We start from the raw sequence: 22,719 nt of genomic DNA on the forward strand, positions 1-22,719 counted from the left end.
TCAGACCTCCGTCTGCAGGTCGATGATGTCTTGGCCCACCAGAGGGATGGCGGTGGCTGCCTTCTCCCACTCCCCAGCCTGGATCTGCAGGGGCGAGGCTGCCAGCGGCTCCAGGTCCCTTTTCACCCAGGATGGGGGTGAGTGCTGGGTTCTCTGAATGCCCTCCCAGGGTCTCTCCATAGGAGGCTGCTGCTTGTCCTGTTAAAGGAGAGGCGGGAGAACCAGGTGGTGAGTCAACGACCAAATCCAAAACATCCAGTTGTTGAGCTCGGGGCAAGTGTGAAGAGGTACTAGGAAACGCAGCTGGGTGTGGGATGGGTAAACACTGGGAATAAACACTCACGCTGTGGTTTGTTTTGTCACTTCCGCCCGAGGACACGCTCCATCTCACTGACTGTAGGGGGAGACGAAGGTAAAGACGTTATTGAAACGATGCGACAAAAACGATGCAATCGAACAGAGTCCATTCGGATTCAAAAGGCACGGTCGGGAACAGTCGCTTTTTATTTACCTTGCTGTCAGAAGCAGGGGACTCTCTGTCTTTCTCGGCGTGATGCAATTTCCTGTTCAGATCCTGGAACATGTTCTGGTGGCGTTTCCTTGTGTGCATGATCTTCTACAGGAGGCACAAAACAAAGACACCACTGTCAGTCAAGCTTTTTGAAATCTTACATGTTACGAATCAGTGTTATTACTTAGATATTATATAAGATTTGGTACGCTATCATGCCATCTAGTACAGAATACACACCTCAAAGTCCAATTCAGCATAACGAGATTTCTGCCTCTGTGAAAAGGAAGAACAAAGACAATATTTTGTTAGTTTCTAAATAAATCTAAAACTTTCTCCTTAGCGTGTACAGAATGAACTACAGTTACTAACTTTACTTATTTACTAGCTTCAAACCCCACAAGTAGCTCCCTTCCTCCCCCAAGACCTCACCCCCATTCTCACCTCCAGAGAGCTCATGGACAGAGTCGAGATGGTCTCACTCTTGGACATCATGGAGTTCATGGAGTCAAAAGTGTCCCCCAAGCTGCTGTGGGTGATGTGGGACTCGCTGGACATGTTGTGCACGTTCTGGACGGGAGAGTCCCTCTCGGAGTACGACACGCTGACGCGGTCGGCCGGCAGGCTCTTCAGACCGAAGGCGGCCTGGGGCTCAGCGAAGGGTCCGCTGAGGTGCACCAGCCTGGTCTGGGGCAACTGGTCCACGCTGATGTTGTACTTGGACGGGTCGTCTTTGGGCTTGGAGCGCAGGGTGGACGTGTTGTTGGGCATGAGCACGTAGCCGCTGCCGTCCGGGGCGCTGCCCTCGGCCTGACCGCGGGCCATGTTGGCGTCCAGCTGCTGGAAGAGCTCGCCGTCGCACACGTAGACCGGTTTGCCGCAGGATGGGTCCATGCCACCCAGACGGGTCTTCTCGCGCTTCAGGGTGAGGGTGTGGCTGGAGTATTCGGGCACCGCCTGCATGTGGGCCTTGGTGGTGTGGGCGGGGAGGGTGTGGAAGTTGGAGCTCATTGGTGGAGGCAGCTGGGGGGGGGGCATTTTCTCCTCTAAGGTACTCATCGTGCCTCCTGGGGTTGAGGGAAGGAGGGGGGGAGAGAGAGGGAGGAAAGAGAGGGGGGGAGAGAGAGGGAGGAAAGAGAGGGGGGAGAGAGAGGGAGGAAAGAGAGGGGGGAGAGAGAGGGAGGAAAGAGAGGGGGGGAGAGAGAGGGAGGAAAGAGAGGGGGGAGAGAGAGGGAGGAAAGAGAGGGGGGGAGAGAGAGGGAGGAAAGAGAGGGGGGGAGAGAGAGGGAGGAAAGAGAGGGGGGAGAGAGAGAGGGAGGAAAGAGAGGCACTTAGGTTAGAAAGTGCTTTGAAAATGTAGATTGGCTGGGCCTAAGTCACTAGTGTTGAGAGAATATAGTCAAATGAAAATGGTTCGTGGCACTGCCACTTGTGGATGAATTTGAATGTGCTTGTCTTAGAAAATAGCTTTCTATCCTTAATGGAAAAAGGGTTTGAGTTAGACGCTCACCTGGTCTGCTGGAATCAGCGTCCTTCTCGAAATCAGACTGCGAAAGAGAACAGAGGAGACAGGGTTTTATTAGACTTTAATGCATGCGCATATTCAACCTGAGAGAAAAAAAAAATCTGTATTTCTAATTTACGAGAGACACTCCAGGGCGAATCAGAAGACCTTGCAGAGTAACTCACCCCGAGTTGGGTCTGTCCGTTTTGGAGGGAGCTTCCGGAGTCTCCGTTCCCGTCGTCTTTGCGATCGACGACGCGACACTTCACCGCCTCCTGCACCTCCCTGCGCAGGATGCAGTGCACCATGACGATGATGAAGCCCTCCAGGGAATCGAACACGGCGAACAGGATCTGGAAGAGGGCAGAGCGACGGTCGGTGATGGCCAACACGGCCGACATCCAGGTGAGGGCGAGCAGTGGCAGAACCACGCAGGAGCTCCACAGTGACGCCCTGCAGGATAGGAGGGGAACTGCAGGTTAGACAGGGTTCACACTGTACCGATGCGAATCATTGTTCACTGTACCCAGTTCAGAGGGTTTGCTTGGCCTGTTGTTATGGTGATGAAGCCGATATTACAGGGCTTTATCAACATGGCCGTAATGACACTGATGGTGCGTGATAAGAACCGGTGTAGGAAGAGGATGCGATCGATAAAACCTACCCTGCTCTCTCCTTCAGCTTCACGTCCGTAATGCCGTCCTTGGACACCAGCTTGTTGAAGACCAGAATACCAATCACCATGTTCACCTGTTCCATACACACACACACAGAGAAAGGCAGGGAATAAGACTCTGCAGGGGCCGATGCGGATGACGCCGCTTGCTGTATTCATACGTGGTGTTCAGGAAGAGAACGCCGCAGGGTTGGAGAGAGGTACATACCAGGACGACGGCAGCAGCGGGTCCAACGAACGAGTAGAGTAGTCCACCCTCCAGAGAGAGCCAGCAGCTGTCGAACACAGAGCAGGACTCACATTAGTATCTGTGCTGGGAGTGCAGACATGGAGAGAGAGATGGAGGGAGAGAGAGATGGAGGGAGAGAGAGAGAGAGAGAGGGAGATAGAAAGAGGGATGGAAAGAGAGAGAGAGGAGAAGATAGGGAGAGAGGGAAGATAGACTGAGGTTCAAACTTACTAGTTGACGGTACCATATCCCTTCGCCTTGGTGAACCCCACAGAAACAGCCACGACCAGCGCAGGAAGACCTGAGGAACAGACAGGCGGAGAGTTAGGATTGGCTGAGCCACCACCAAGGAGCCTAGGATGACAGGTCTGGCAGGCAGACAGGGAGAAAGTCGGGAGGACGTCGGGGAGAGCTCTTACCCCAGCCGAGACACAGGAAACGCTTGCGGATGATGCGGTTGCGCAGACGGCCAGTGACAGCCATGTAGGACTGCCAAGCTTCAGTCAGCACCCAGCAGAACGAGGACAGGAAGAAGAAGTGAAGGAGGGCCGCCACCAGCGCGCACGACACCTGGACGAGGGAACGAGAGAGAGACAGAGAGAGAGACAGAGAGAGAGACAGAGAGAATTGTGTCAGTCGAGCTCCTCTTCACTCCCCAAAGTCCCCAAAGAAGGAGGTCAAAACCTCACAGGAGAGCGTCGACCGGGTTTGCAAACAAAGCCTTACCTTGTTGCGAGCTTGGGTTTGTCCAATCAGAATGAGGGCGTTGGAGCAAATGATGGAGAGGCAGAAGTTGATGAGGATCACGGAGCGCTCGGAGCGGATGTACCTGGAGGGAAACGGAGGGAAGAAGAGAGAGAGAGAAACATAGTTTAGGGAGGAGAGGAAGACGGGGCAATCAAAACCCTGCGAGTCCGTCCGGGGGCAGGTGATCCTCGGGGCAGGTTAAGGTTAGGGGCGGTACTCACTTCCAGACAGAGACGTAGATGATGATGAGGAGGAGCAGGGTGAGGGAGGAGACTCCACAGCCCACGATGAGGGTGACGGACGGCAGCAGAGACTTATCCATCATCTGGAGAGAGAGGAGACAAACACAACACACGCTCGTTAGACTTCCATCGCCACCAGCCGACACACTGGCAAAAGGGCAGGGGAGAAGCAAATATAGACATTAACGCGTACGCATCACTGAATCCTCTGAGCGCGTGTGTGTGTGTGTTGCTATCTGGAACAGCAGACAGCTCCCTGTGGGCGGAGAGCTGAATGGCACAATTAGGCCACGGCTGAGACAAGGTGACCCCAAGGTGAACGTGTCAGGAAGATGGAGCGAGCCACTGTGAGACGTCGCCGAGGTCACCGCATTTCCCCATTGAGCTTTTGAACCAGCAAATGAGGCGCGAAGGATAGGGAACATACATCTCCCTCCAATAAACGGATAAATGGAGAGAAGGGGAGAGGGCGAGAGAGGTAGAGGGAGAGAGGGAGAGAGCGAGCAATAGAGATAGAGGCAGAGGGAGAGAGGGAGAGAGCGAGAGATAGAGGCAGAGAGAGTGCTGTCCCTTGGGTGTTTTGGCGTGGCTGACATCTAATTTCTCGCACATGGGCAGCCATTTAACATTCTTTATTTATTTTTTCTTGCGATGGGATATCAAGATATCGAGCTGCATTCTGGCACCTTTCCGGTGAGAGTGTGAGAGATTTTCAAATCAGCAGATTTCTCTATCTACTCTATCTAAGGGAGTGGACAGGTGGGCTGTTATCCCCTATGCATTAATTAACCCCTCCCTCCCTCCCTCCTTGCCTCTCCATGTTCTGGCAGCAGCTTAGCACCTCAGTCATGCCAGTGGCCGTTCCTGCTTCTCCTGTCTTCCACAGATCCGCTAACGGGCACAGGGGAGGGCATGCTCTCCCTGCCGGAGGTCTCTCTCCAGGGCAAGGAGGGCAGGGCCTCTCGGGAGAGACTCCGCCCATCAAGGGCAACTTAGGTGTCTTGAGTTTACCGCCCGACTGCAATCCTCCTCCCTCTGATGGCTTCAGTGGGGGGTCGAGTTCGTTTAACAACTTTGATTAATCTGCACCACGGCAGAGTAGATGAACGGGAGGCATCCCGGGAGGAGGTGCACGCGGACGGGGTTGAGAAAACCCTCCGTCGGAGAGGAGTCTAATTAGATGAGGGTGAGGAGGAATGTGCCACTCGTGAAGAGGTGAAGACAGGCTAAGTAGCTGGCTGATTCGGGGGGGGGGGGGAAGGTAATAAAAGGATGAGGATGTCCAGTCAGCATGGCAGAACGGCTTTGGCCTTCGTTAAGATTTTTTTTTTTTTACAATAATCCCATAAAATTCGAGGTCCGAGGCATTCAAAATACTGGCCTAGACCATGGTGTTCGGCGTTGCCGATGGTATCCAAGGAGACCAGAATGGATTTGAATTCAGTGCCTCGGAGGGTCGGCCTCTCTCGCAATCTGCTCTCCATACAGACCTGCCTGATTTCAAAGCACAGCTGGCACACTCTGGCCCACGGCAGCCAAAATGCTAAATTAGCACGGCAAATTTGTTGCGAAATCTATCCAACGACATCAGAGGGCCCCTGAAACAGATGGTGGATCGTGCCGAGGTGAGTGGGCTTCCGTCTCGGCTTTCTCCTGGAAGCCGGGAGAAACAGCCCCGCTGGAGGTCAACACTCGCTCTTTCTGGGTGGATGCCTTTCGCCGTTGGGCAACCAAGTCAAACTCAGCCCCAGAGCCTGACCTAAATATGAGGAATATGTGCCGCTTGTGCCCTTGAAATGTTGCCATGCTCCCATTTATGGGAGAAAGAATCAAGGATGAAGCACAAGGTGGGTCGGTGGAGGGGGGGGGTGAATTTCACTAAGGCGTTTAATCAGTATGCATTTAGATTTCTACTTAATATTGATTACCCAGAGTGCAGTGTTCTAATAGGGGCCATTGGTCAAGGGCAGCTGACGGACCAATCAGGTGGTTTGGTCCTGTTGGACCGTGTGTCCAAGCCGTGTTCCTATTGGTCCAGAAAGCAGACCATGTCGAATGGAAGCTGGAACACTGCAGTGTCTGTTTTTTTTCTCTCTCTCCTCTCTCTCCCTCATTTTTCTCTCTCTCCTCCTGCCGATGTTTCTAATACAGCTGGCAGGCGAACAGTATTGAAAATGTCTCCAGCACACATCAAAGGCTGGGGGTGGGGGGGTGGGGGGGGGGCGGGAGAGGCAAAGAGGATCCATCACCGCACACCCAGACAGCTACCGACACCTCTCATTGGCCAGTTTAGTTGTGGCTTCTCCAGAGAGACACTGGATGTGGCTGAAGGGTTGGTGTTGTACGGGTGAGGGGAGGGAGGTGGAGGGGGGAGGGAGGGGATATCAAGGAAGAATTCTGTTATTGGTAGACGGAATGATTGGCGCAGCAGGCTATCTGCTGTAGAGAAGGGGTGGGGGTGGGGGAAGGGGGGTTGCAGTTCCCATTTCACACATTCAGGGGGCGCTGTGTCTCCTTCAGGCTCCCAGACTTGGACAGATAAATATCAACAATGACAACAACAGGTCTGGAGATCAAGCTCACACAGCATCTAAAGCTGCAGCAAGAAAAAAAGGCACCCAGACAGGCTTGCGTCTGTTCTCCTTACAGGCCTGCACTGTGCCCATCCCTGTTCCGGAGCTGGCCAGTAGGCCTACGCGTAGCCTACTGTTGATAGGGATGGTAATTACATTGACTGGTTACCCAGTATATGTGAGAGACATGTAGTGTGTCTGAATAATCATAGCTGGTGCCATCTGTTGACTGTCGTTGTATTTTCGTCGTTGCAGCAAAACTCAGTAGCAGAAAAGGGGGGGGGGGGGGGGGGGGTGTATGGAGACGGGAGGGGGGCTGTTTTTCCTCACCAAATACACACAAAAAAACACTGAAAACTAAAAATCACATAGACCGAGTTTGCGCTGCAGAAGCCGTTGCCAGGGCAACAAGACGGAGAACCGGTTCCGAGGCACTGTCTTTAACTGTAGAAAATTACACATAGATTTGAGCAAGAAAAAATGAGCTATGCGTATTAACAGAATCTACTAAGTAGCCTGTGGACAATATGTGTCTTGCAAGTTACGCAATGCACAAATTGATCGAATAAATATTGTGATTGAAACTAAATTCGAAGTAGATAGGAAAACGATCAACATGATTTATATTGAATAAAAAACTGACTTCTACAGTCCACTACCTATATTTGAACTGAAACATTGTTATGCAGTATTCAGCTCATTTAATTGACAATTTTATCAAAGCGCATAATCTCATTAGCATGCATTTGAATAACTGAAAACAATTTAGCGTATAAAACAGTCAGATCGACTTTGTTATCAGCGGTTCAATGCATTTCTACATGTTGCACCGTTATTCGCTTCAACGTTAAATCATCGGAATATGCTATAAGTCTTCCGTCAAAGGCTCCTACACACAGACAAAGACTGGAAAGACAGCGCGAAACGAAATGAAACGAAAACAACGCCTACGTTTTCAATTCACATCACACCTGCACTAAACGAACATTAACATTTTTTTTTTAAACGAGGTAGTATTAAACAACACTTACCGAATCGGGATTGATCCGCGATAAAATGGCGAAGGTGGAGAGGTTGTCACACATGCATTTGGTTTTGAATGAATCAACGGCAACCGCTCTGCAGCTTCGCGCAGTCCAAGATCCTAGCAGAGACGAACTGTGGAGGGGCGAGAGGGAAGGCGAACAGCGGGTTACGAAAGGGGGAACATTCTTACAAAAAAAAAAGAAAAAACATCTCAACCTCTTTTCCATCACAAACATTTATCTTTGAATATTACAAAAAACACAGCCCGTCTTAAAAAATACACTATAATGAAGAAATACAGGTGATTCAGGTTGGTATGTTAATTGCAATGCAGTGGAATTCATATTTCTAACAATAAAGGTATTCACCTTTAATTTGAGTAATACACTAGTAGGCTACACTGCTCTAACCAGGAGTAGATATGTCTATCACTCTTAAATGATGGAAACCCTATTTCTATAGGTGGCATGGCAATGCCATTCACGACCTTCCATTTTAGATCTCGTCTGTGTCTATTTGAAACCCAGGGCTGTCCTCTGTACCGAACCAAACCACCCTGTTCACCGAGCTGTAGCTATGTGAGGTACCCTCTGTTGTGTTCCCTCTGCGGTGGCTAACGTGAGGTGAGGTGACATGGCGCCCAGCTGTAGCGTGAGACATGTTGGCGTGTGACAGGTCACGGATGTAGAGCCCGGACTGTACCGTGTAGGCTGAGGAGGCTAGCATGACCGCTCCCCCAGAGGAAGGGAAGCGTTCAGCCTGAGGGCGCTTGGGAAGCCATCTTCCACGGTGAGGAAGGCGTGTGTGTGTGTGTGTGGGGGGGGCACCTTCCAGCTAGGTTGTAAATGCCTGCTGAGGCCCAGTGAGGGCTGGGGTGCAGGAGGTGCTCTCTGGAGAGGGTAACCCCTGTGATGGTGCTGCCTCACACAGCCTGAGCAGCCGCCAAGAGAGGCTTGCCCTGAGACTCCTGCCAGGGATTCGGTCTGGCTAGCTTGCCTTTTCCTCCCTCTCTCTTTCTCTCTCTCTTCCTTTCTCTCTCTCCCTCTCTTTACCCCACTCTCTCTCCCTCTCTCTTTCCCTCTCCCCCACTGTCTCTCCACCGTCCACCACCCCCACCCCCTTGCCTCTCTATCCAGCCATTAATCAAATCTGCCGTCCAAAATGTATCTAGTTTGTCTGGAGGCATGTCAACCATCCTCCAGCAAGTGTGAGTTAATTACATTTCCTCTTCTTCCTTCCTTCCTTCCTTCCTTCCTTCCTTCCTTCCTTCCTTCCTCCCCTCTCTCTCTCTCTCTCTCTCTCTCTCTCTCTCTCTCTCTCTCTCTCTCTCTCTCTCTTTCTCTCTCTCTCTCTCTCTCTGTCTCTCTCTCTCTCTCTCTCTGTCTCTCTCTCTCTCTCTCTCTCTCTCTATCTATTTGTTTTCTGTGGTCTGGCGGGGAAGGTCTGTGTGGGGACGTGAACGGGTGGAATACAGTCATGCTTATTTCTGCCCCACAAGGTGGAATACAGTCATGCTTATCTCTGCCCCACAAGGTGGAATACAGTCATGCTTATCTCTGCCCCACAAGTGTACAAATCTATCTAAATGCAAATGTCCCACCTGTTAGGGCCTTTCAGAGGTGGAGGTGGGAGAGGAGGGGGAGGGGACAATGAGCTTTGAGGGTGGGGCTGACTTGTATGGAGTCTGGGGTGGGGTCTGGGGGGGGGTCTGGGTCTCAGAAGGTAAACTTGTTCTGCAGAGGCCCTGTCCTAGCTTTCACTGAAGACCGACATGATTGCTCTGATCACTCTGTGCTGACTGGTTGAAGGTAAGTCTGTCTTGGTGTCTCGGTGGTGAAAACAGATGAACAACTTCAGGCCCTGCATCTAAATGCTGAGACCGACCACGGGCGATTAAATCGATGTGGAAACCCTTTCTATATGCTAAGGAAATGTAAACAACTTACGTTTCGCTTTCGTCCCAGGAGATGCATGTCTCGTTGACGGTTCCCTGGAAAGAGAGAGAGAGAGAGACGGAGTGAGAACCGAAACGTGTGATGAAGACACAATCGACAAGTCCAGGGCGCTGTGTCGTTGTGTGAGATGCAATCGCTTGACGTCAACCACCCGCCCACGGTTTCCCAGCAGCCTCCTCTGTTATCGCCATGGGGACTAAAAACAACCCCTCGTCGCCGTGACGATGCATTCCTTCATTTAAACTTTCTGTCTCGCCGCGGGTTAGGTTTAGGGCCCGAGCTAGGAAAACAACGATGTTGTGGTGGCTGCAAATGTCAGGCCGCCACTGCGGTGGAAATGTCAACTGATGTAGCGTGGCTGCGAGGCGGAGTAGGGGGGTTACGGGAGAGCAAGGGAGGGGGGTCGTGTCTCTAAGGTCGTTCGAAGGTCTCTCCACCGGGGTACTTACATTGTGGAGGTGGGGGAAGTCGATCTCCACTGGGGAGGACAAGAGGGTTGGGGTGGGCTTCACTATGACCGAGACCACCTTAGAGTTGAGGATGGTGCTGTTGCTGTGGAGACAGAGGAGAGGGGTCCAAAGCGGTCAAACAGAAGCTCGGAACCAAATAAGGTACAATTTAGACTTGATTCATAGCTACAGTCAATACTGGCGCCCCCTTCAGAATTCTAAACAGGTGGGTTTTACACAGTTAGTGAGATTAGGTCTATATATCGGACTGAGTCTCCTCTCGTTGCAGTGGAGTGCAGGATCTCCCAAGGAGTTTAAACTGAAAGTAGAGCCAATTCTACATCTTAAAACTTCTCAGTGGAACAGCCATACCTGTGGAAAGCCAAGATGGAGCCCAGGTTTCTGTACAGGACGATGCCAGTCACAAAAGCAGTGGTTCCCTCTGAAACAAAACAAATGCACCATCAGTCTGCTGTTTCGCCAGGAGCTAGGAGAACAGATGTTGATCTAGTGGCTCTGTGAGAGTATGTGTGAGGTGCGTGAGGTGTGTGTGAGGTGTGTGTGAAGGTGTGTGTGAAGTTGTGTGTGTGAGTTCTCCTCACCAGGCTGGTCGATGGACAGGGCGTCGCGGGAAACGGTGATCTTTTCCTCAGAGGTTCTGACCCAGTCCATCATGCCCCTCCAGCCCTGAACTGGGAAGCTGAAGTCTGAGGTCATGGCAGTGGGTCGCTTCTGGATGCTCAGCACTGGAGAGAGGGAAGGAGGGAGGGAGAGAGAGATGTAGAGATGGGGGGAGAGAGGGAGGGAGAGAGAGATGTAGAGAGGGGGGGAGGGAGAGAGGGAGGGAGAGAGAGATGTAGAGAGGGGGGAGGGAGAGAGGGAGGGAGAGAGAGATGTACAGAGGGGGGGAGGGAGAGAGGGAGGGAGAGGCACAGAGAGAAAGAGAGGGAAAGCTGTTAAAAAGGCGCTTCAGAATAAATGCCCATGTGACTCCCTAACTTCATGTCTGTTGGCAGGGGAGTGAAGCCGTCTGTGGGCTCAGGGCCTGGCTAACACATCGAGTAGCCAAAGGACACCGCAGACTCCTGCGTCACACGGGCCTTTCACTGGAGGAGTGACTGAATCCTGTGTGAAAACTTCGCCAGAGGAACGAGCTGGCGAGAAACTCTGACCGGAGCCAGTAACAAATGTGTCAGTTTACAGTTGGAGCAGTGCAGACTTGAGAGCTTGATGTAAAAACCAATATGTGTCTCAGTCCCTACCCTGCCTCTGGTGTAAACTCCCATTTATCTTAATATACTAAATCCAGTTGCTGTGGTTAAGTAACATCTTGAAGATGGCTGGGGTAATAAGAGATAGCTAATGGCACTGTCAGGGTGACTGCAGGGATACATGTGTTCTGCTGTCTCGATGGACTTCCATTCCGCGGGGTGATTAAGATGGATGTACTCCCGTGTCGGAGAAAGGTGAAGACAAATCATCGTCTGACACAGGAGGATAGCAGCTGGCAACTTTGAGCTCACCTAAATTCTCGGTGACTTCATAAATGTCCTGGAAGTCCTTCATCTGCATGCCGATCATGTCCACAAAGTCCTCGACCAGACGCAGGAACTCCTTGACGTTAAGCCCCATCTGAGGGTAGAAGGAGAGGGAGAAAGAGAGAGAGAACGAGAGAGAGAGAGAGAGAGAGACAGAGAGAGACAGAGAGAGAGAAAGAGAAGGACTTGATTTAATACAAAGGTGAGCTGTGAGCAGTGAAGGATGTTAAATGGCTCGCCCACTCCTGTCAGTTTACACAAAGAAACTTGTCAGACCAAATGTACAGTGCACAGCACAGTTCGTATCCGCATACTGTAGAACTGCAAAAGCCCTTTCTGTCAACCCCTGAATCACCACCAACTGAAGCCACGGAACTTCCTCAGGCCCATACATGGACACTGTGACACTCTGATTCTTTCTTCTCCTCTTCGCTGAGGGGAGGGGTGGCTTGCGTCTCTCTGACGCAGAACTGCAGCTATGTGGGCGCTAGGCGTGGACATCTGTGTGTTACAGTCCCTGTCCCTCTCAGAGCGTCCGCGGTCTGTGGGCCGCTAGTGAGACGTGCAGATTGGCAAGTGGGCGTTCGTGATTCTCCCTGGATTTCTTCTTCTCCTTTCTCACGGCTGCCGTGGTAACTCTCTCCCGACGCGCTAGGCTAACTCACCAGCCACCTCCCACTTAAGTTCAGACACGTTTATCCTCTGAATGAAGAACCCAGTACTGACTGTCTGAGTCACTAGGCAGCCCTCGTTTGTGTAAACCCTGAGGCCACGTCTAGAAAGATATGTGCTTCTTTTATTTAAGTATGACTAGCGGAAACGGGATGCAAACAAGTGTTTGTGCAAAAACGTTGAAAAGGGAAGAACACAAAGAGACAACCTCTTAACCTATCTCTGTGGGAGAAGGTTCCTAGAGACGAGAACTTCAGGGTTCCTGCCTCCCTCGATCACAATGTTCCACACGAGACGTTGGGCACGTGTACATATGCTTTTCTCGTGTCCACATCACAAGTGGTGGTGTGGGTTGAACAGACAGGCTGAGAGTAAAGGCCAGATGCACATTCTCCCATACTAGGCCCGTGAGTTTCCAACCGAAAGTTGGAGGTGGGTTAAATGTTGTTTCTTTGGGAGGGGGGTTGAAGGCAGGAGGGGGGGGGGGTGGGGGTGGCGCTGGTGATAATGAGACAACACCAATCAAATCTCCACCCCCGCCCCCCCCCCCCCTCAATCTCACACTTGCTCTCAATGTCACAGATGCTTCACAAGAAAAGTTTCTCTGCTTGTCCTCTCTCTCTCTCTCTCTCTCTCTCTCTCTCTCTCTCTCTCTCTCTCTCTCTCTCTCTCTCTCTATCTCCCTGTCTATCAGTCATGCCCTCAGTAAATAACAGGAACATGATGATTATACACACACTGCCTTCCATGCTAACAGCGAGCCGTGTGAGTTTGACACTTACCAGTTGCGCCTCCTCCCATTTATCGCGGTGTTCTTCTTTCAGCAAATTGCTAATAATCTGGGCGTAGTTCTGCACGGGATAAAATGGGAGAGAAGGTGTTAGATGTTACCTCATATAGACATAATTTCTTCCTGTTATGTACAAAGGCGTTAGGGGCGCACAGTAGCAGACGAATCTAAATCGCAGCCAAGTTCCTACGTAATTACAGCCTATCAAGTTTCTTTTCAACTGCCACTGCTTTTTCAAACAGGAAAGGTGAAAGGTGTTTTGTGAGTGTGAGGGAAACTGGACTGACCTGCACGTCTGCGTTGTTCAGGCTGGATCTGGATCCCTTGAACAGCTCCGTGGTGTTCCTCAGCACTTCCACCATGGCCAGCAGGTCTCCACTGTACTGGGTGCCCTCGTCCGACGTGGCTTTGAGCCGGGAAATCACCTCGGAAACTCCATCTCCCATCAGCCCCGTCTGCGATTTGGAGACTTGGTCCTGGGCCTGCAGGAGGTGAGGGAGGGGGGAGGACGAAAGGTCAGGATCTGAAGTCTCTGATCATCTCGGTACCATTGAATAAGCAAGTGACCATCTAAGAACAATCCTAGTTTAAACAAGATACTTTTCCTCCTCACCAGGCCAAGGACCCTAGTCTGTAACATTCAGGAGGGGAGATGGGATGGTTTGGATCGTCTAACTCACCAGCATGTAGATGTCCTGGTAGTCCTTGGAAACACACTTGACATGGCTGGGGTTTTCCCAGAAGGCCAGACCGATGGCATCCAGGGTGCATCTGCGGAGGATCAAGCCTGAGAGAGAACCACAAAGCACCAGGGGTTAGGCCCTACACACACACACACACACTTGATTTGTGCTATGGGTCTTGGTGAGTGTGTGTGTGAGTGTGTGTGTGAGTGTGTGTGTGAGTGTGTGTGTGAGTGTGTATGACCCTACCTGTGGATCCGGTGGGACAGTTGACAGCGGCCAGGTCTCCAGCAGCAGTTTTCTTCCAGATCACATCTCCATTGTTCTCCTCTGGGCAGATCTCGTGGGGTTCTGCAGAGAACAACACAGATAACGTTAGTCGGGGGCTCCGGCGTTAACGGGGGGGGGTCTCACGACAGCGAGCCAGACGCACGGCGTCATGGTTTGTCAGGTTTGTGTTCGGCTTCTCTGACCTGGGCATCTCTTCTCGTTGCAGCGCCTCATCTCTCCGTTGTCTCCTGGGCAAGGCTCCCCTCCGAAGAAGGGCCCCTCGCAGGACCTGCGCCTCTGCTGGTTCCCCCCTCCACATGTCCGGGTGCAGCTTCCCCAGGTGCTCCAAGACAGCCAGCGCCCATCGACTGCAGGGAGAGGAGGGTCTGGTTATCGACACGCGGACACACTACGTCTTTGAGATTTTTGGGGGACGTTTTCCATGCTTCATGTGGGATGTTATGGAGGTGGTTGGGGGACAGGTATGGATGGGGGTGTATCTACCTGGGCAGTTTTTCAGGAAGCAGTTGGACGTCTCCTGCCAGTCTCCGCGGCACTCGGAGCCGCCGTAGGACGGGCCGTTGCACTCTCGGGTTCTCTGCATGGTTCCGTTGGAGCAGGACGCGGAACAGGGGCTCCACCCGGCCCACTCGTTCCAGGATCCGTCCACTAGGGGGAGCAAGAGAGACGCGGGGGCCGTTAGGTCATTGACTGGGCCACAGGGGTCGTATCACAGCATGTCATGTGTCCTACTTCTCGTCTCCCAATGAGCACGGGAGAGGAGAGCCTTGTCCTTCAAGCACCAGTTGTCGGGCGACAACTCCCTAAAACACAGCTGTCCCAGATTCCAACTCTTGGTATTTGGGGTAAAAGCCTCATTAAGTCTGAGGTATCTAAGTAAGCGGGAGGGCAAGAGGGCTATTCTGTGCTTCCAGGCCAACGCAGACACGAGGGTCGATTGGGAATATAAAGAATAGAAATGAGAATAGATGATGGGGCCTATTTTTCTAATGTCACCCAACCCAGAACTTTAGGGCTAATTAGAAGTTTCAGAAGCACGTTGTGTTCTATTGCTCCCAGAGTTCCACCTCATTACAAAGTCCTTCAGCCCATCCGGGTGAGCAGGAACCTTGTTTTCTATTCCTCAAAAGTACGGCCTTTTGTGATAATGGGAATAGATGGGGGGCCTAATTCAGTGCAACACAACTTTGAATGCGCCACTAAGCCCTATTCTTACCTATGTCTATTCTCAGGCAGAGGGAAATTTACTCGTGGAGGGGGGGGACTTGACCAAATGTATTTCACTTGCCTTAATTTAGTCAAAAGGACAAAGCCCTTTTTTAAAACAAAAATCAATCGCAATCATTGAGACGCTACACTCGAAATAAGAAAATTATATTATGAAGCAGTTATTCCTAATAATTATGTTATGAATATAAAATCTGAGATATTCTAAGAGGACCTTCGAGTTTAGGTGAATTGTAACCGCTCTCAAGTAAAATATATTGACGTCTCCCTTGGTGGAGAGCGGCCCCTGGTGGCCACAGCACTGAACTGCATGTGCCTGCCAGACCCCTGCAGAGAAGATGCTGAGAACAGGGGAACAGAAAGAAGAAATCTCTCCTTCCCCACTGAAAGAAGCGAAGCATCTGAAAACGGTGCACGAGCATTCTAAGAGCACGAGCGTTCTAAGTGCACGAGCGTTCTAAGTGCACGAGCATTCTAAGAGCACGAGCGTTCTAAGTGCACGAGCGTTCTAAGTGCATGAGCATTCTAAGAGCACGAGCGTTCTAAGTGCACAAGCGTTCTAAGAGCACGAGCGTTCTAAGTGCACGAGCGTTCTTAGAGCACGAGCGTTCTAAGAGCACGAGTGTTCCAAGTGCACAAGTGTGTGATTACAGGAGTGACGCATTAGCCTTTGCAGATACAGTCTGTGGGCGGTTGTGTTCTGTCACAGGACAACCGATGTTCCGGCATGTGTGAGCGACCATGAGGATAGTGACTCACCTCCTCTACAGCCAGTGACTAACACACAAAGGCATTTATCCTCTAGGCTGCGTCACACCTGCCTCGAAACACACTCATCTGCTGTCTATGATGATGATGGACCAGGTGAACTCGGTGAAGTGGTTTTCTTTCCGCGGTGTGAGTCAGAGGGGGGGGAAGGAGGAAGCACTAGGTAGACCTTGACTTGGCCTCCTGTGAATGTCCGCACATGGGCGGAAGGCCCAGGTCCACTTAAATCGCCGATACATTTTAAGCCGATTTACTCGCAGAATTGTACTCTGTGTTTGAAATACGTTTTACCTCCAGTTTGATTGGTGGATTGGGGTGATGATGAAGCGGTTGATTGGTTCACAAGCTAGCTGATTGGCTGGGGCAGATGAGGGCTACTGACCTGGGCAGACTGCGATGTTGCAGAACTTGGTCTGTTTGGGCGGCCCCCTGCAGGGTTCTCCTCCGTTCTGGGGCTGCTTGCAGGTGCGGGAACGCTCACGGAACCCTCGTCCGCAGGTGGACGAGCACAGGCTCCATGGAGACCACTCATCCCAAGCTCCATCCACTGAGAGGATGAGAGAGGATGAGAGAGGATGAGAGAGGAAAAGAGAGGATGAGAGAGGAAGAGAGAGGAAGAGAGAGGAAGAGAGAGGAAAAGAGAGGAAGAGAGAGGAAGAGAGAGGAAGAGAGAGGGAGAGAGAAAGAGAGAGGGAGAGAGAAAGAGAGAGGGAGAAAGAGAGAGGGAGAGAGAGCCCGGTACGTTAACACCAGGAACCAGACACTCAGCCAGAGATGCTTGAATGACCAATCGCATCTAAAGCAGACAAATCACACTTTTGGCCACTAGGTGGAGTGAATGTATGTTGTTGCCGCAATCTTTCAGCTCTCTCTGTGAGGAGACATACTGTATATGTGACGCATTCGTTCACACCCTGACCTACCATCCCACTCACAAACCCACACACGCACACAAACACACACACAGATAAACACACACACAAACCCACCCCCACACACACATGCTCAAACGAACACACAAACGAACTCAAGCACACTCACAAACACACAGATAAACACACAAACACTCATACACTCACTCACACACACTCACCGGGGCAGACGGCAGTGTTGTTGCAGGGGCGGTTCTCGCGGAGAGGCCCGGTGCACTGAGTGCTGTAGGAGGAGGTGACACAGAAGCGAGTACGGCTCTGCCAGCCCTCCCCACAGGTGACGGAACACGTGCTCCAGGGGGACCACTCATCAGCCACGGCCTCCACTGCAGGGGTCAGGGGTCAAGGGTCAGTGGTCACAGTGGACATGGGTGAGAACATTACATTTACATTTAGTCATTTAGCAGACGCTCTTATCCAGAGCGACTTACAGTAGGTACAGGGACATCCCCCCGAGGCAAGTAGGGTGAAGTGCCTTGCCCAAGGACACAACGTCAGTTGGCATGACCGGGAATCGAACTGGCAACCTTCGGATTACTAGCCCGATTCCCTAACCGCTCAGCCACCTGACTCCAGAACCCCCAACTAGTCTTAATTTTTTTCTATTTGTTTAAAGAGTTTGAGTTCTGGATCTATGCATGGATGCATCTGTCGCAGAGTGAAATTCGATTTCACTGAGCACAGCTTGCATGGCTTGATGGTTTGGCTCGGAGCAGGAGGAGAGCTTACCGGTTTGTGTTGCTACGACTCCAGTGTTGGGGTTCTCCACGTTGTCTCTCTTCAGACCGGCGTTGGAGCGCAGGGATTGGCTCTGGGTGCGCACTTTACCTGTTGAACAGAACACCTCGACCAATGAGCTGAGGCCGAATCGCAATCCGTATAAACAATCGGCCAATCGGTGAAGCCAATCCGAAATGACTGGCAGGCATGCTCACCAATGCAGGGCTGAGGGTTGCAGGCACGCCCCTCCTCGACCACGCCCTCGCACATGCTGTCCTCTGGCTGGCAGGATCTGCTGCGCACCTGGACTCCGCCCCCGCACTCCTGGCTGCACTCTGACCAGCGACCCCAGCTGCTCCAGCCTTCTGTAGAAGACAGAGGACATGGAGAATGACATCCGCGACCACACACACACACACACACACACACACACTCACACACTCACACACACTCACACTCACACACAGATCTGTCTGGGGGGGCAGGGGGGGGCAAGGTTGCTGCTCTTTTGGCAGAGGGATAATAGCAGTGTGTACATAACCCTAACTTAATTCAGGAGAGGAGGATAAAAAAAGCTATATTCAAGCAACATAAGCTTTCTCCCAAACTTCAGCTTCAAGTGTAGCCACAGGATATGAGGCTCTAAGGCGAGAGCAGGGTGCGAAGGAGGGCGAGGTCGGGTTCTAGCTGGGCGTTCAGACCCGATCCACACTAGTCCCCTGATGGGAAGACAAGGTGGATGTTTGTTCCATCCAGGGCACAGGATGCTCTCTGTCGCTCAAAGGCTGGCGCGTTGCCATGGCTACCGCGAGCGGGGCTCCGCTTCTCCTTCCTGTGCCAGCTGACTGGGCTTTGTGCTGCGCTGGTGTGTGTGTGTGTGTGTCTGTCTGTTTATGTGTGTGTGTGAGTCCCATGGCTGTTCGGCACAAAATGGAGACTGTAAGACTGTGTGCTGGGGAGGCTAGTGTTTCTACTTTGCGCTGCAAGTGAGACGCAGTGATCCCTTAACCCGTTTCATTTACTCTTCATGATTCAGTGGCAGCAGAGGGCACGCCTTCAGTCTGGACCCCCCCACCCTGCCGGTCTGGGTCATTACCCGGGGGTGGTTAAGACTCCTGGGGGGTCAACAAAGCTGTGATGAGCTGGACAGGTGGTCGATCAGTCTCCCCTGCTCCGAGAGACGTGACTCTCGATCGCACCCAGACAAACAGAAACACACACGGACACACGAACCACCACTTACTGATGATCTCAGCATCGCGTCCGTTGTCCCTGGGCACTGGCATGCACTTCTCCATCCAGATCCCAGCTCTAAAGCACCCTCCGGGCCTCCTCTTGGGAGCCTCCCAGCACTGGCAGGGGGTGTTCATGATCCCACAGGGGTTGTCGTGGGTGCTGGTGGACAGGCACTTCTCCAGCCACTGGCAGAGCATCTGGCAGGCTGGCATGCTGGGGTTCCTCTTGCCTACTACCAGGAACTCGGTCTTGAACTCTCCGTTGCCCTCCCTCTCCGCCACCTCCAGGCCGTTCCTGGGCATGACTTTGCGCAGCTGCAGGAACTGCTTGGTGGACTCCAGGTAGGTGACCGTGGTGGCGGCGTCGCAGAGACGGACCACCTCGTCGAAGCTCTCCATGCCCAGGTAGGTGCGGGAGGTCTCGATGAAGGAGTCGAACTGGAAGGTCTTGATCTGGCGTGGCAGGCAGGAGTCGGTGGGCTTGGTGATCTTCATGTAGACGGTGTAGCGGCGAGGGTCGGGGTTCTGCAGGGTCCAGGAGCAGGGCGTGGAGGGGAGGGCGGTGGTTGAGTTGAAAACCCCGAAGAAGCGGCTCTGCTCCAGGGTGGCGCAGGTGGCCGAGGCGGGGCCGGAGGGGGTGGCAGACGACCAGCCCAGGGCCAAGAGGATCAGGGGGACCAGGGTCACAAAGGAGCCCGAACACGGAGATCGCGCCATTGGCTCGATTTGGGAGGGGAAGCCTTCTTTATTTATCAAGCTGATCTGGGATTTCTTCTCTTTTTTTCTCTGTGGTGTTTCTCTCGTTTGTAGCGATCTATCTGAGATCGTATGGTTTAGGGCTTCTAGACTTCAGAGCTATAGGCAGACAGACATGTCTATGGCAGTAGCCTTTCTGTCAGAAAAAAAGAAAACAGGGGAGGGGGAGAATAAACAAATGTTCACTTAACATGCTAAAACATTCTCTACTTTAGACAACGCAGAGAGATTCTGCACGTTTGACAACCAGAAGAGCACAGTCCATTTCGCTTTGTCATCAAGACATCATGCGATTCAATACTGTTAAACAGCTGGAATATGTCTCTGGGTCTGTCATTAACATAGCATTGGGATTCTCTGCACATCCACCGATCAGAATGCACAGGGTCCACAAGCATAATTACTGTGGCTCTGCAATTAAAGCGCTTCACAGAGGGTCTGTCTCTCCATGCTCTCGCTGCCTACACCCACACACCCAAATGTGCCGCCAAGGCAGTGCGTCACTATGACGCCAGTGGAAGGGTTGCTATGAGAAACCAACAGTGTTGTTCCTCCCTCTTGGGAGAGGAGGAACAACACTGTTGGTTTCTCATAGCAACCCTGTGGTCAGGTGGTGAGAGGGTCAGCTGGTGAGAGGGTCAGGTGGTGAGAGGGTCAGGTGGTGAGAGGGTCAGGTGGTGAGAGGGTCAGGTGGTGAGAGGGTCAGGTGGTGAGAGGGTCAGCTAATAGAGGGTTGTGTGAGGAGGAATGGATGAGGATGATGGAGGGAATGTTTTCTCTCGGGGTCCCTGTGGTGTGTGCACTGAATAGGAGAGCAAAGTTAACCTTCTACAGACACACACACCTACCAGGACCCCCAGCAGACCTGTTCTGACCCCGATGAAGGAGGTTAGGGCGGGTGACGGGGGTGGGGGGTGAGGGTAACGAGAGGGGGTCGTCGTTCCCCACGGGGAACGTGCGTCTGTGAGGGTGCATCGATATGCAGCTTGTGCATCATTCCTCAGATGTTTCTCCCCCACGGCTGGTTTCTGTCTGTCTCTCTCTCTCCTGTCTTTCTCTCCTGTCTCTCTCTCTCTCCTGTCTGCCTCTCTCTCCTGTCTCTCTCTCTCTCTTGTCTCTCTCCTGTCTGTCTCTCTCTCTCCTGTCTCTCTCTCTCTCCTGTCTCTCTCTCTCTCTCCTGTCTCTCTCTCCTGTCTCTCTCTCCTGTCTCTCTCTCCTCTCTCTCTCTCTGGTCTCCCTGTCTACTGCATGTGCATTTTCGCAGTAGTCATGGTGATGAGTATCACCAAGGTGTCTCTTGTCAGGTGGGGGTTTCCTTCCATCGGCGGAGAAGAGAACACTGTTGCTCGGCAACATGTTTGGCACGCAGTTTTCCCTTCCCACGCACCGCGGTGCGTAGACGACCAACGTCAGAATGAAAACCTCCAAACTTTGACGCGGTCTCATCGATCAGGTGCAACCGCATCGATGCAGAGTGGGGCGTGAGGGATGAGTTAGTTAAGTTTAGTTTGGAGGGAGATAAAGGGCTGGAGGAGGGTTTAATGAGTCTCTGCACTGGCTGCAGTTACACAGTGTACATTTTCCCTTGTGCCGTCTTTTGGATGCACCTGCATTCTTCAACCAGATAACTTGTCATTACTCTGCATGTGCTTCCCATCAGGCTGTCTCTGCAGCCTGAGGCTGGTAGACCTCTGCTTTGTGTGGGCAAGCATCTCTCTCCCTCCTCCTATAACAACCGGAAGCTCCATGAATGGGCTTCCAAAGGAACGCCTGGGAAAAGGCAGTCTCTCACTCTCTCTATCATCCTCCCTTCTCTTTCTCTCCCTATCCCTCCACCTCTCTCTCTCTCTCTCTCTACCTCCCCCCACCTGTGTCCCCTCTCACATTTTCTTTTTGGTCTCTCTCTCACCGTCTCGCTGTCGTCAACAACATTTCGGAAAAGCAGGCAGTTGGTAGTTATGGAAACAGCTGTTATTTAGTTTATGCTTTGTAGCAGATTTTGGGTACAAAAGAAAGAAAAGAAAAGCGGATCTGAATTACCTCCGCGTCGCTCGTAGTGTTTATGCTGCCGTGCACAGTACTGAAGTGGCATTTATCATCACAGAAATTATGATAGGACTGCTATGCATAACACATGTAGCCCAATCTACACCGCCCTGGTAAGAAACACTCATACAGCTCTCCTACGGTAAATCTACATTTAGTCATTTAGCAGACGCTCTTATCCAGAGCGAAATCTACCCCCATGAACCACTGAATGCATCTTGTGACAGCGCTGCCTACCTCTACAAACGATAAACACGCGCTCTTGTCTTAAGATGATTCACTGACAGTAGTGTTGCATAGCAGGGGAGCCATGAGAAAGCATGACTAATACAAACAGGAGGCTGCGAAAGGACCTGTGGAGGAGGAGAATTCATGCCGCTACACAATGTCTTTAACCCCTGACGTGCAGGTAGCCCGGGACCTGTCACAGAGAGAGTGGAGCCCCAGGTGCCTCCAGCTGTGGTCACATGCAGGTGGAGGACAAGCAGGAAGCTGGAGATTACTAACACATCCTGCCGGCTCCATCAGTTTGTGTACAGACTCTGGGGGAGTGAAGGCTAGGAGTAAGCAATAAACTGCAAAGTAACCATCTGTGTGATAAGCCTTAGGGGGCTGTGTGTGTGTGTGTGTGTGTGTGTGTGTGTGTGCATGTGAGAGAGAGAGAGAGCAAAAGAAAATCACGGAGGTCATCTCCACTTCCTGCCCTCCTTTCTGCTTCTCTTTGCAAGATTGTTCACTTTCTGCTGACATCCACAGACAAAAGCAAGTGGAGCACTTCTGTTCAATTTTCCTAAAATTGCTAAGGCCATCTTTTCAATCCCGTGCAACGTGAGGGGAGGGGGGGGGGGGGTGCACATGCACACGGCACCATGGCACCATGGCACCACGTCCAATTTATCTGTGGATATTTAGGAAATTCATGTGACAGAGAAACAAAAAAACAAAAAACTGAGAAAACAAGTCATCACATGCTTGCAGGCTTGAGACAGAAACTCATTCCCACACGCTCTCAATGTTTTAAAGTCTGAGTTGGCCTTTTCATATCCATCTGAAACCTAGGCTACTTAGAAGCACATTCAACCGAGACCATCTGGTTGCTGTGACAACAGTGTGTGTGTGCGCTTTTTAATGCACTTTCTCTACTGGATA

At 51.9% G+C, this 22,719-nt stretch overlaps 1 protein-coding gene across 1 annotated transcript; it reads right to left on the reverse strand.

Annotated features, from left to right (window-relative positions):
* LOC136962540 (adhesion G protein-coupled receptor B1-like) lies at positions 1-19,485 on the reverse strand. The gene is made up of 30 exons (XM_067256331.1): positions 18,777-19,485; positions 17,749-17,898; positions 17,543-17,641; positions 16,975-17,139; positions 16,264-16,428; positions 14,370-14,534; positions 14,069-14,233; positions 13,845-13,946; positions 13,593-13,699; positions 13,200-13,394; positions 12,905-12,973; positions 11,436-11,544; positions 10,515-10,658; positions 10,285-10,354; positions 9,913-10,015; positions 9,455-9,498; positions 7,514-7,640; positions 3,889-3,992; positions 3,647-3,749; positions 3,340-3,490; positions 3,152-3,221; positions 2,900-2,966; positions 2,680-2,765; positions 2,201-2,468; positions 2,022-2,058; positions 956-1,575; positions 752-787; positions 512-616; positions 344-394; positions 1-198 (listed from the first exon to the last, which is right to left on the reverse strand). The coding sequence occupies exons 1-30, from the start codon at positions 19,483-19,485 to the stop codon at positions 1-3; spliced, it is 4,584 nt and encodes a 1,527-aa protein (XP_067112432.1).
* Between the last annotated feature and the right edge of the window lie 3,234 nt (positions 19,486-22,719).

The sequence above is a fragment of the Osmerus mordax genome, chromosome 18, assembly GCF_038355195.1.
Source record: "Osmerus mordax isolate fOsmMor3 chromosome 18, fOsmMor3.pri, whole genome shotgun sequence".
Lineage (NCBI taxonomy): Eukaryota > Metazoa > Chordata > Actinopteri > Osmeriformes > Osmeridae > Osmerus > Osmerus mordax.

What these genes read in the sequence shown, in the direction of transcription:
- LOC136962540 (XM_067256331.1), bottom strand. Translation starts at nt 19,485, where the DNA reads ATGGCGCGATCTCCGTGTTCGGGCTCCTTTGTGACCCTGGTCCCCCTG. An exon ending in CAACATCGCAGTCTGCCCAG is followed by an intron (nt 14,535 to 16,263) that starts GTCAGTAGCCCT and finishes TGCTCCCCCTAG; the next exon opens with TGGACGGATCCTGGAACGAG. An exon ending in ACCAGGACATCTACATGCTG is followed by an intron (nt 13,395 to 13,592) that starts GTGAGTTAGACG and finishes CACCTCCTGCAG; the next exon opens with GCCCAGGACCAAGTCTCCAA.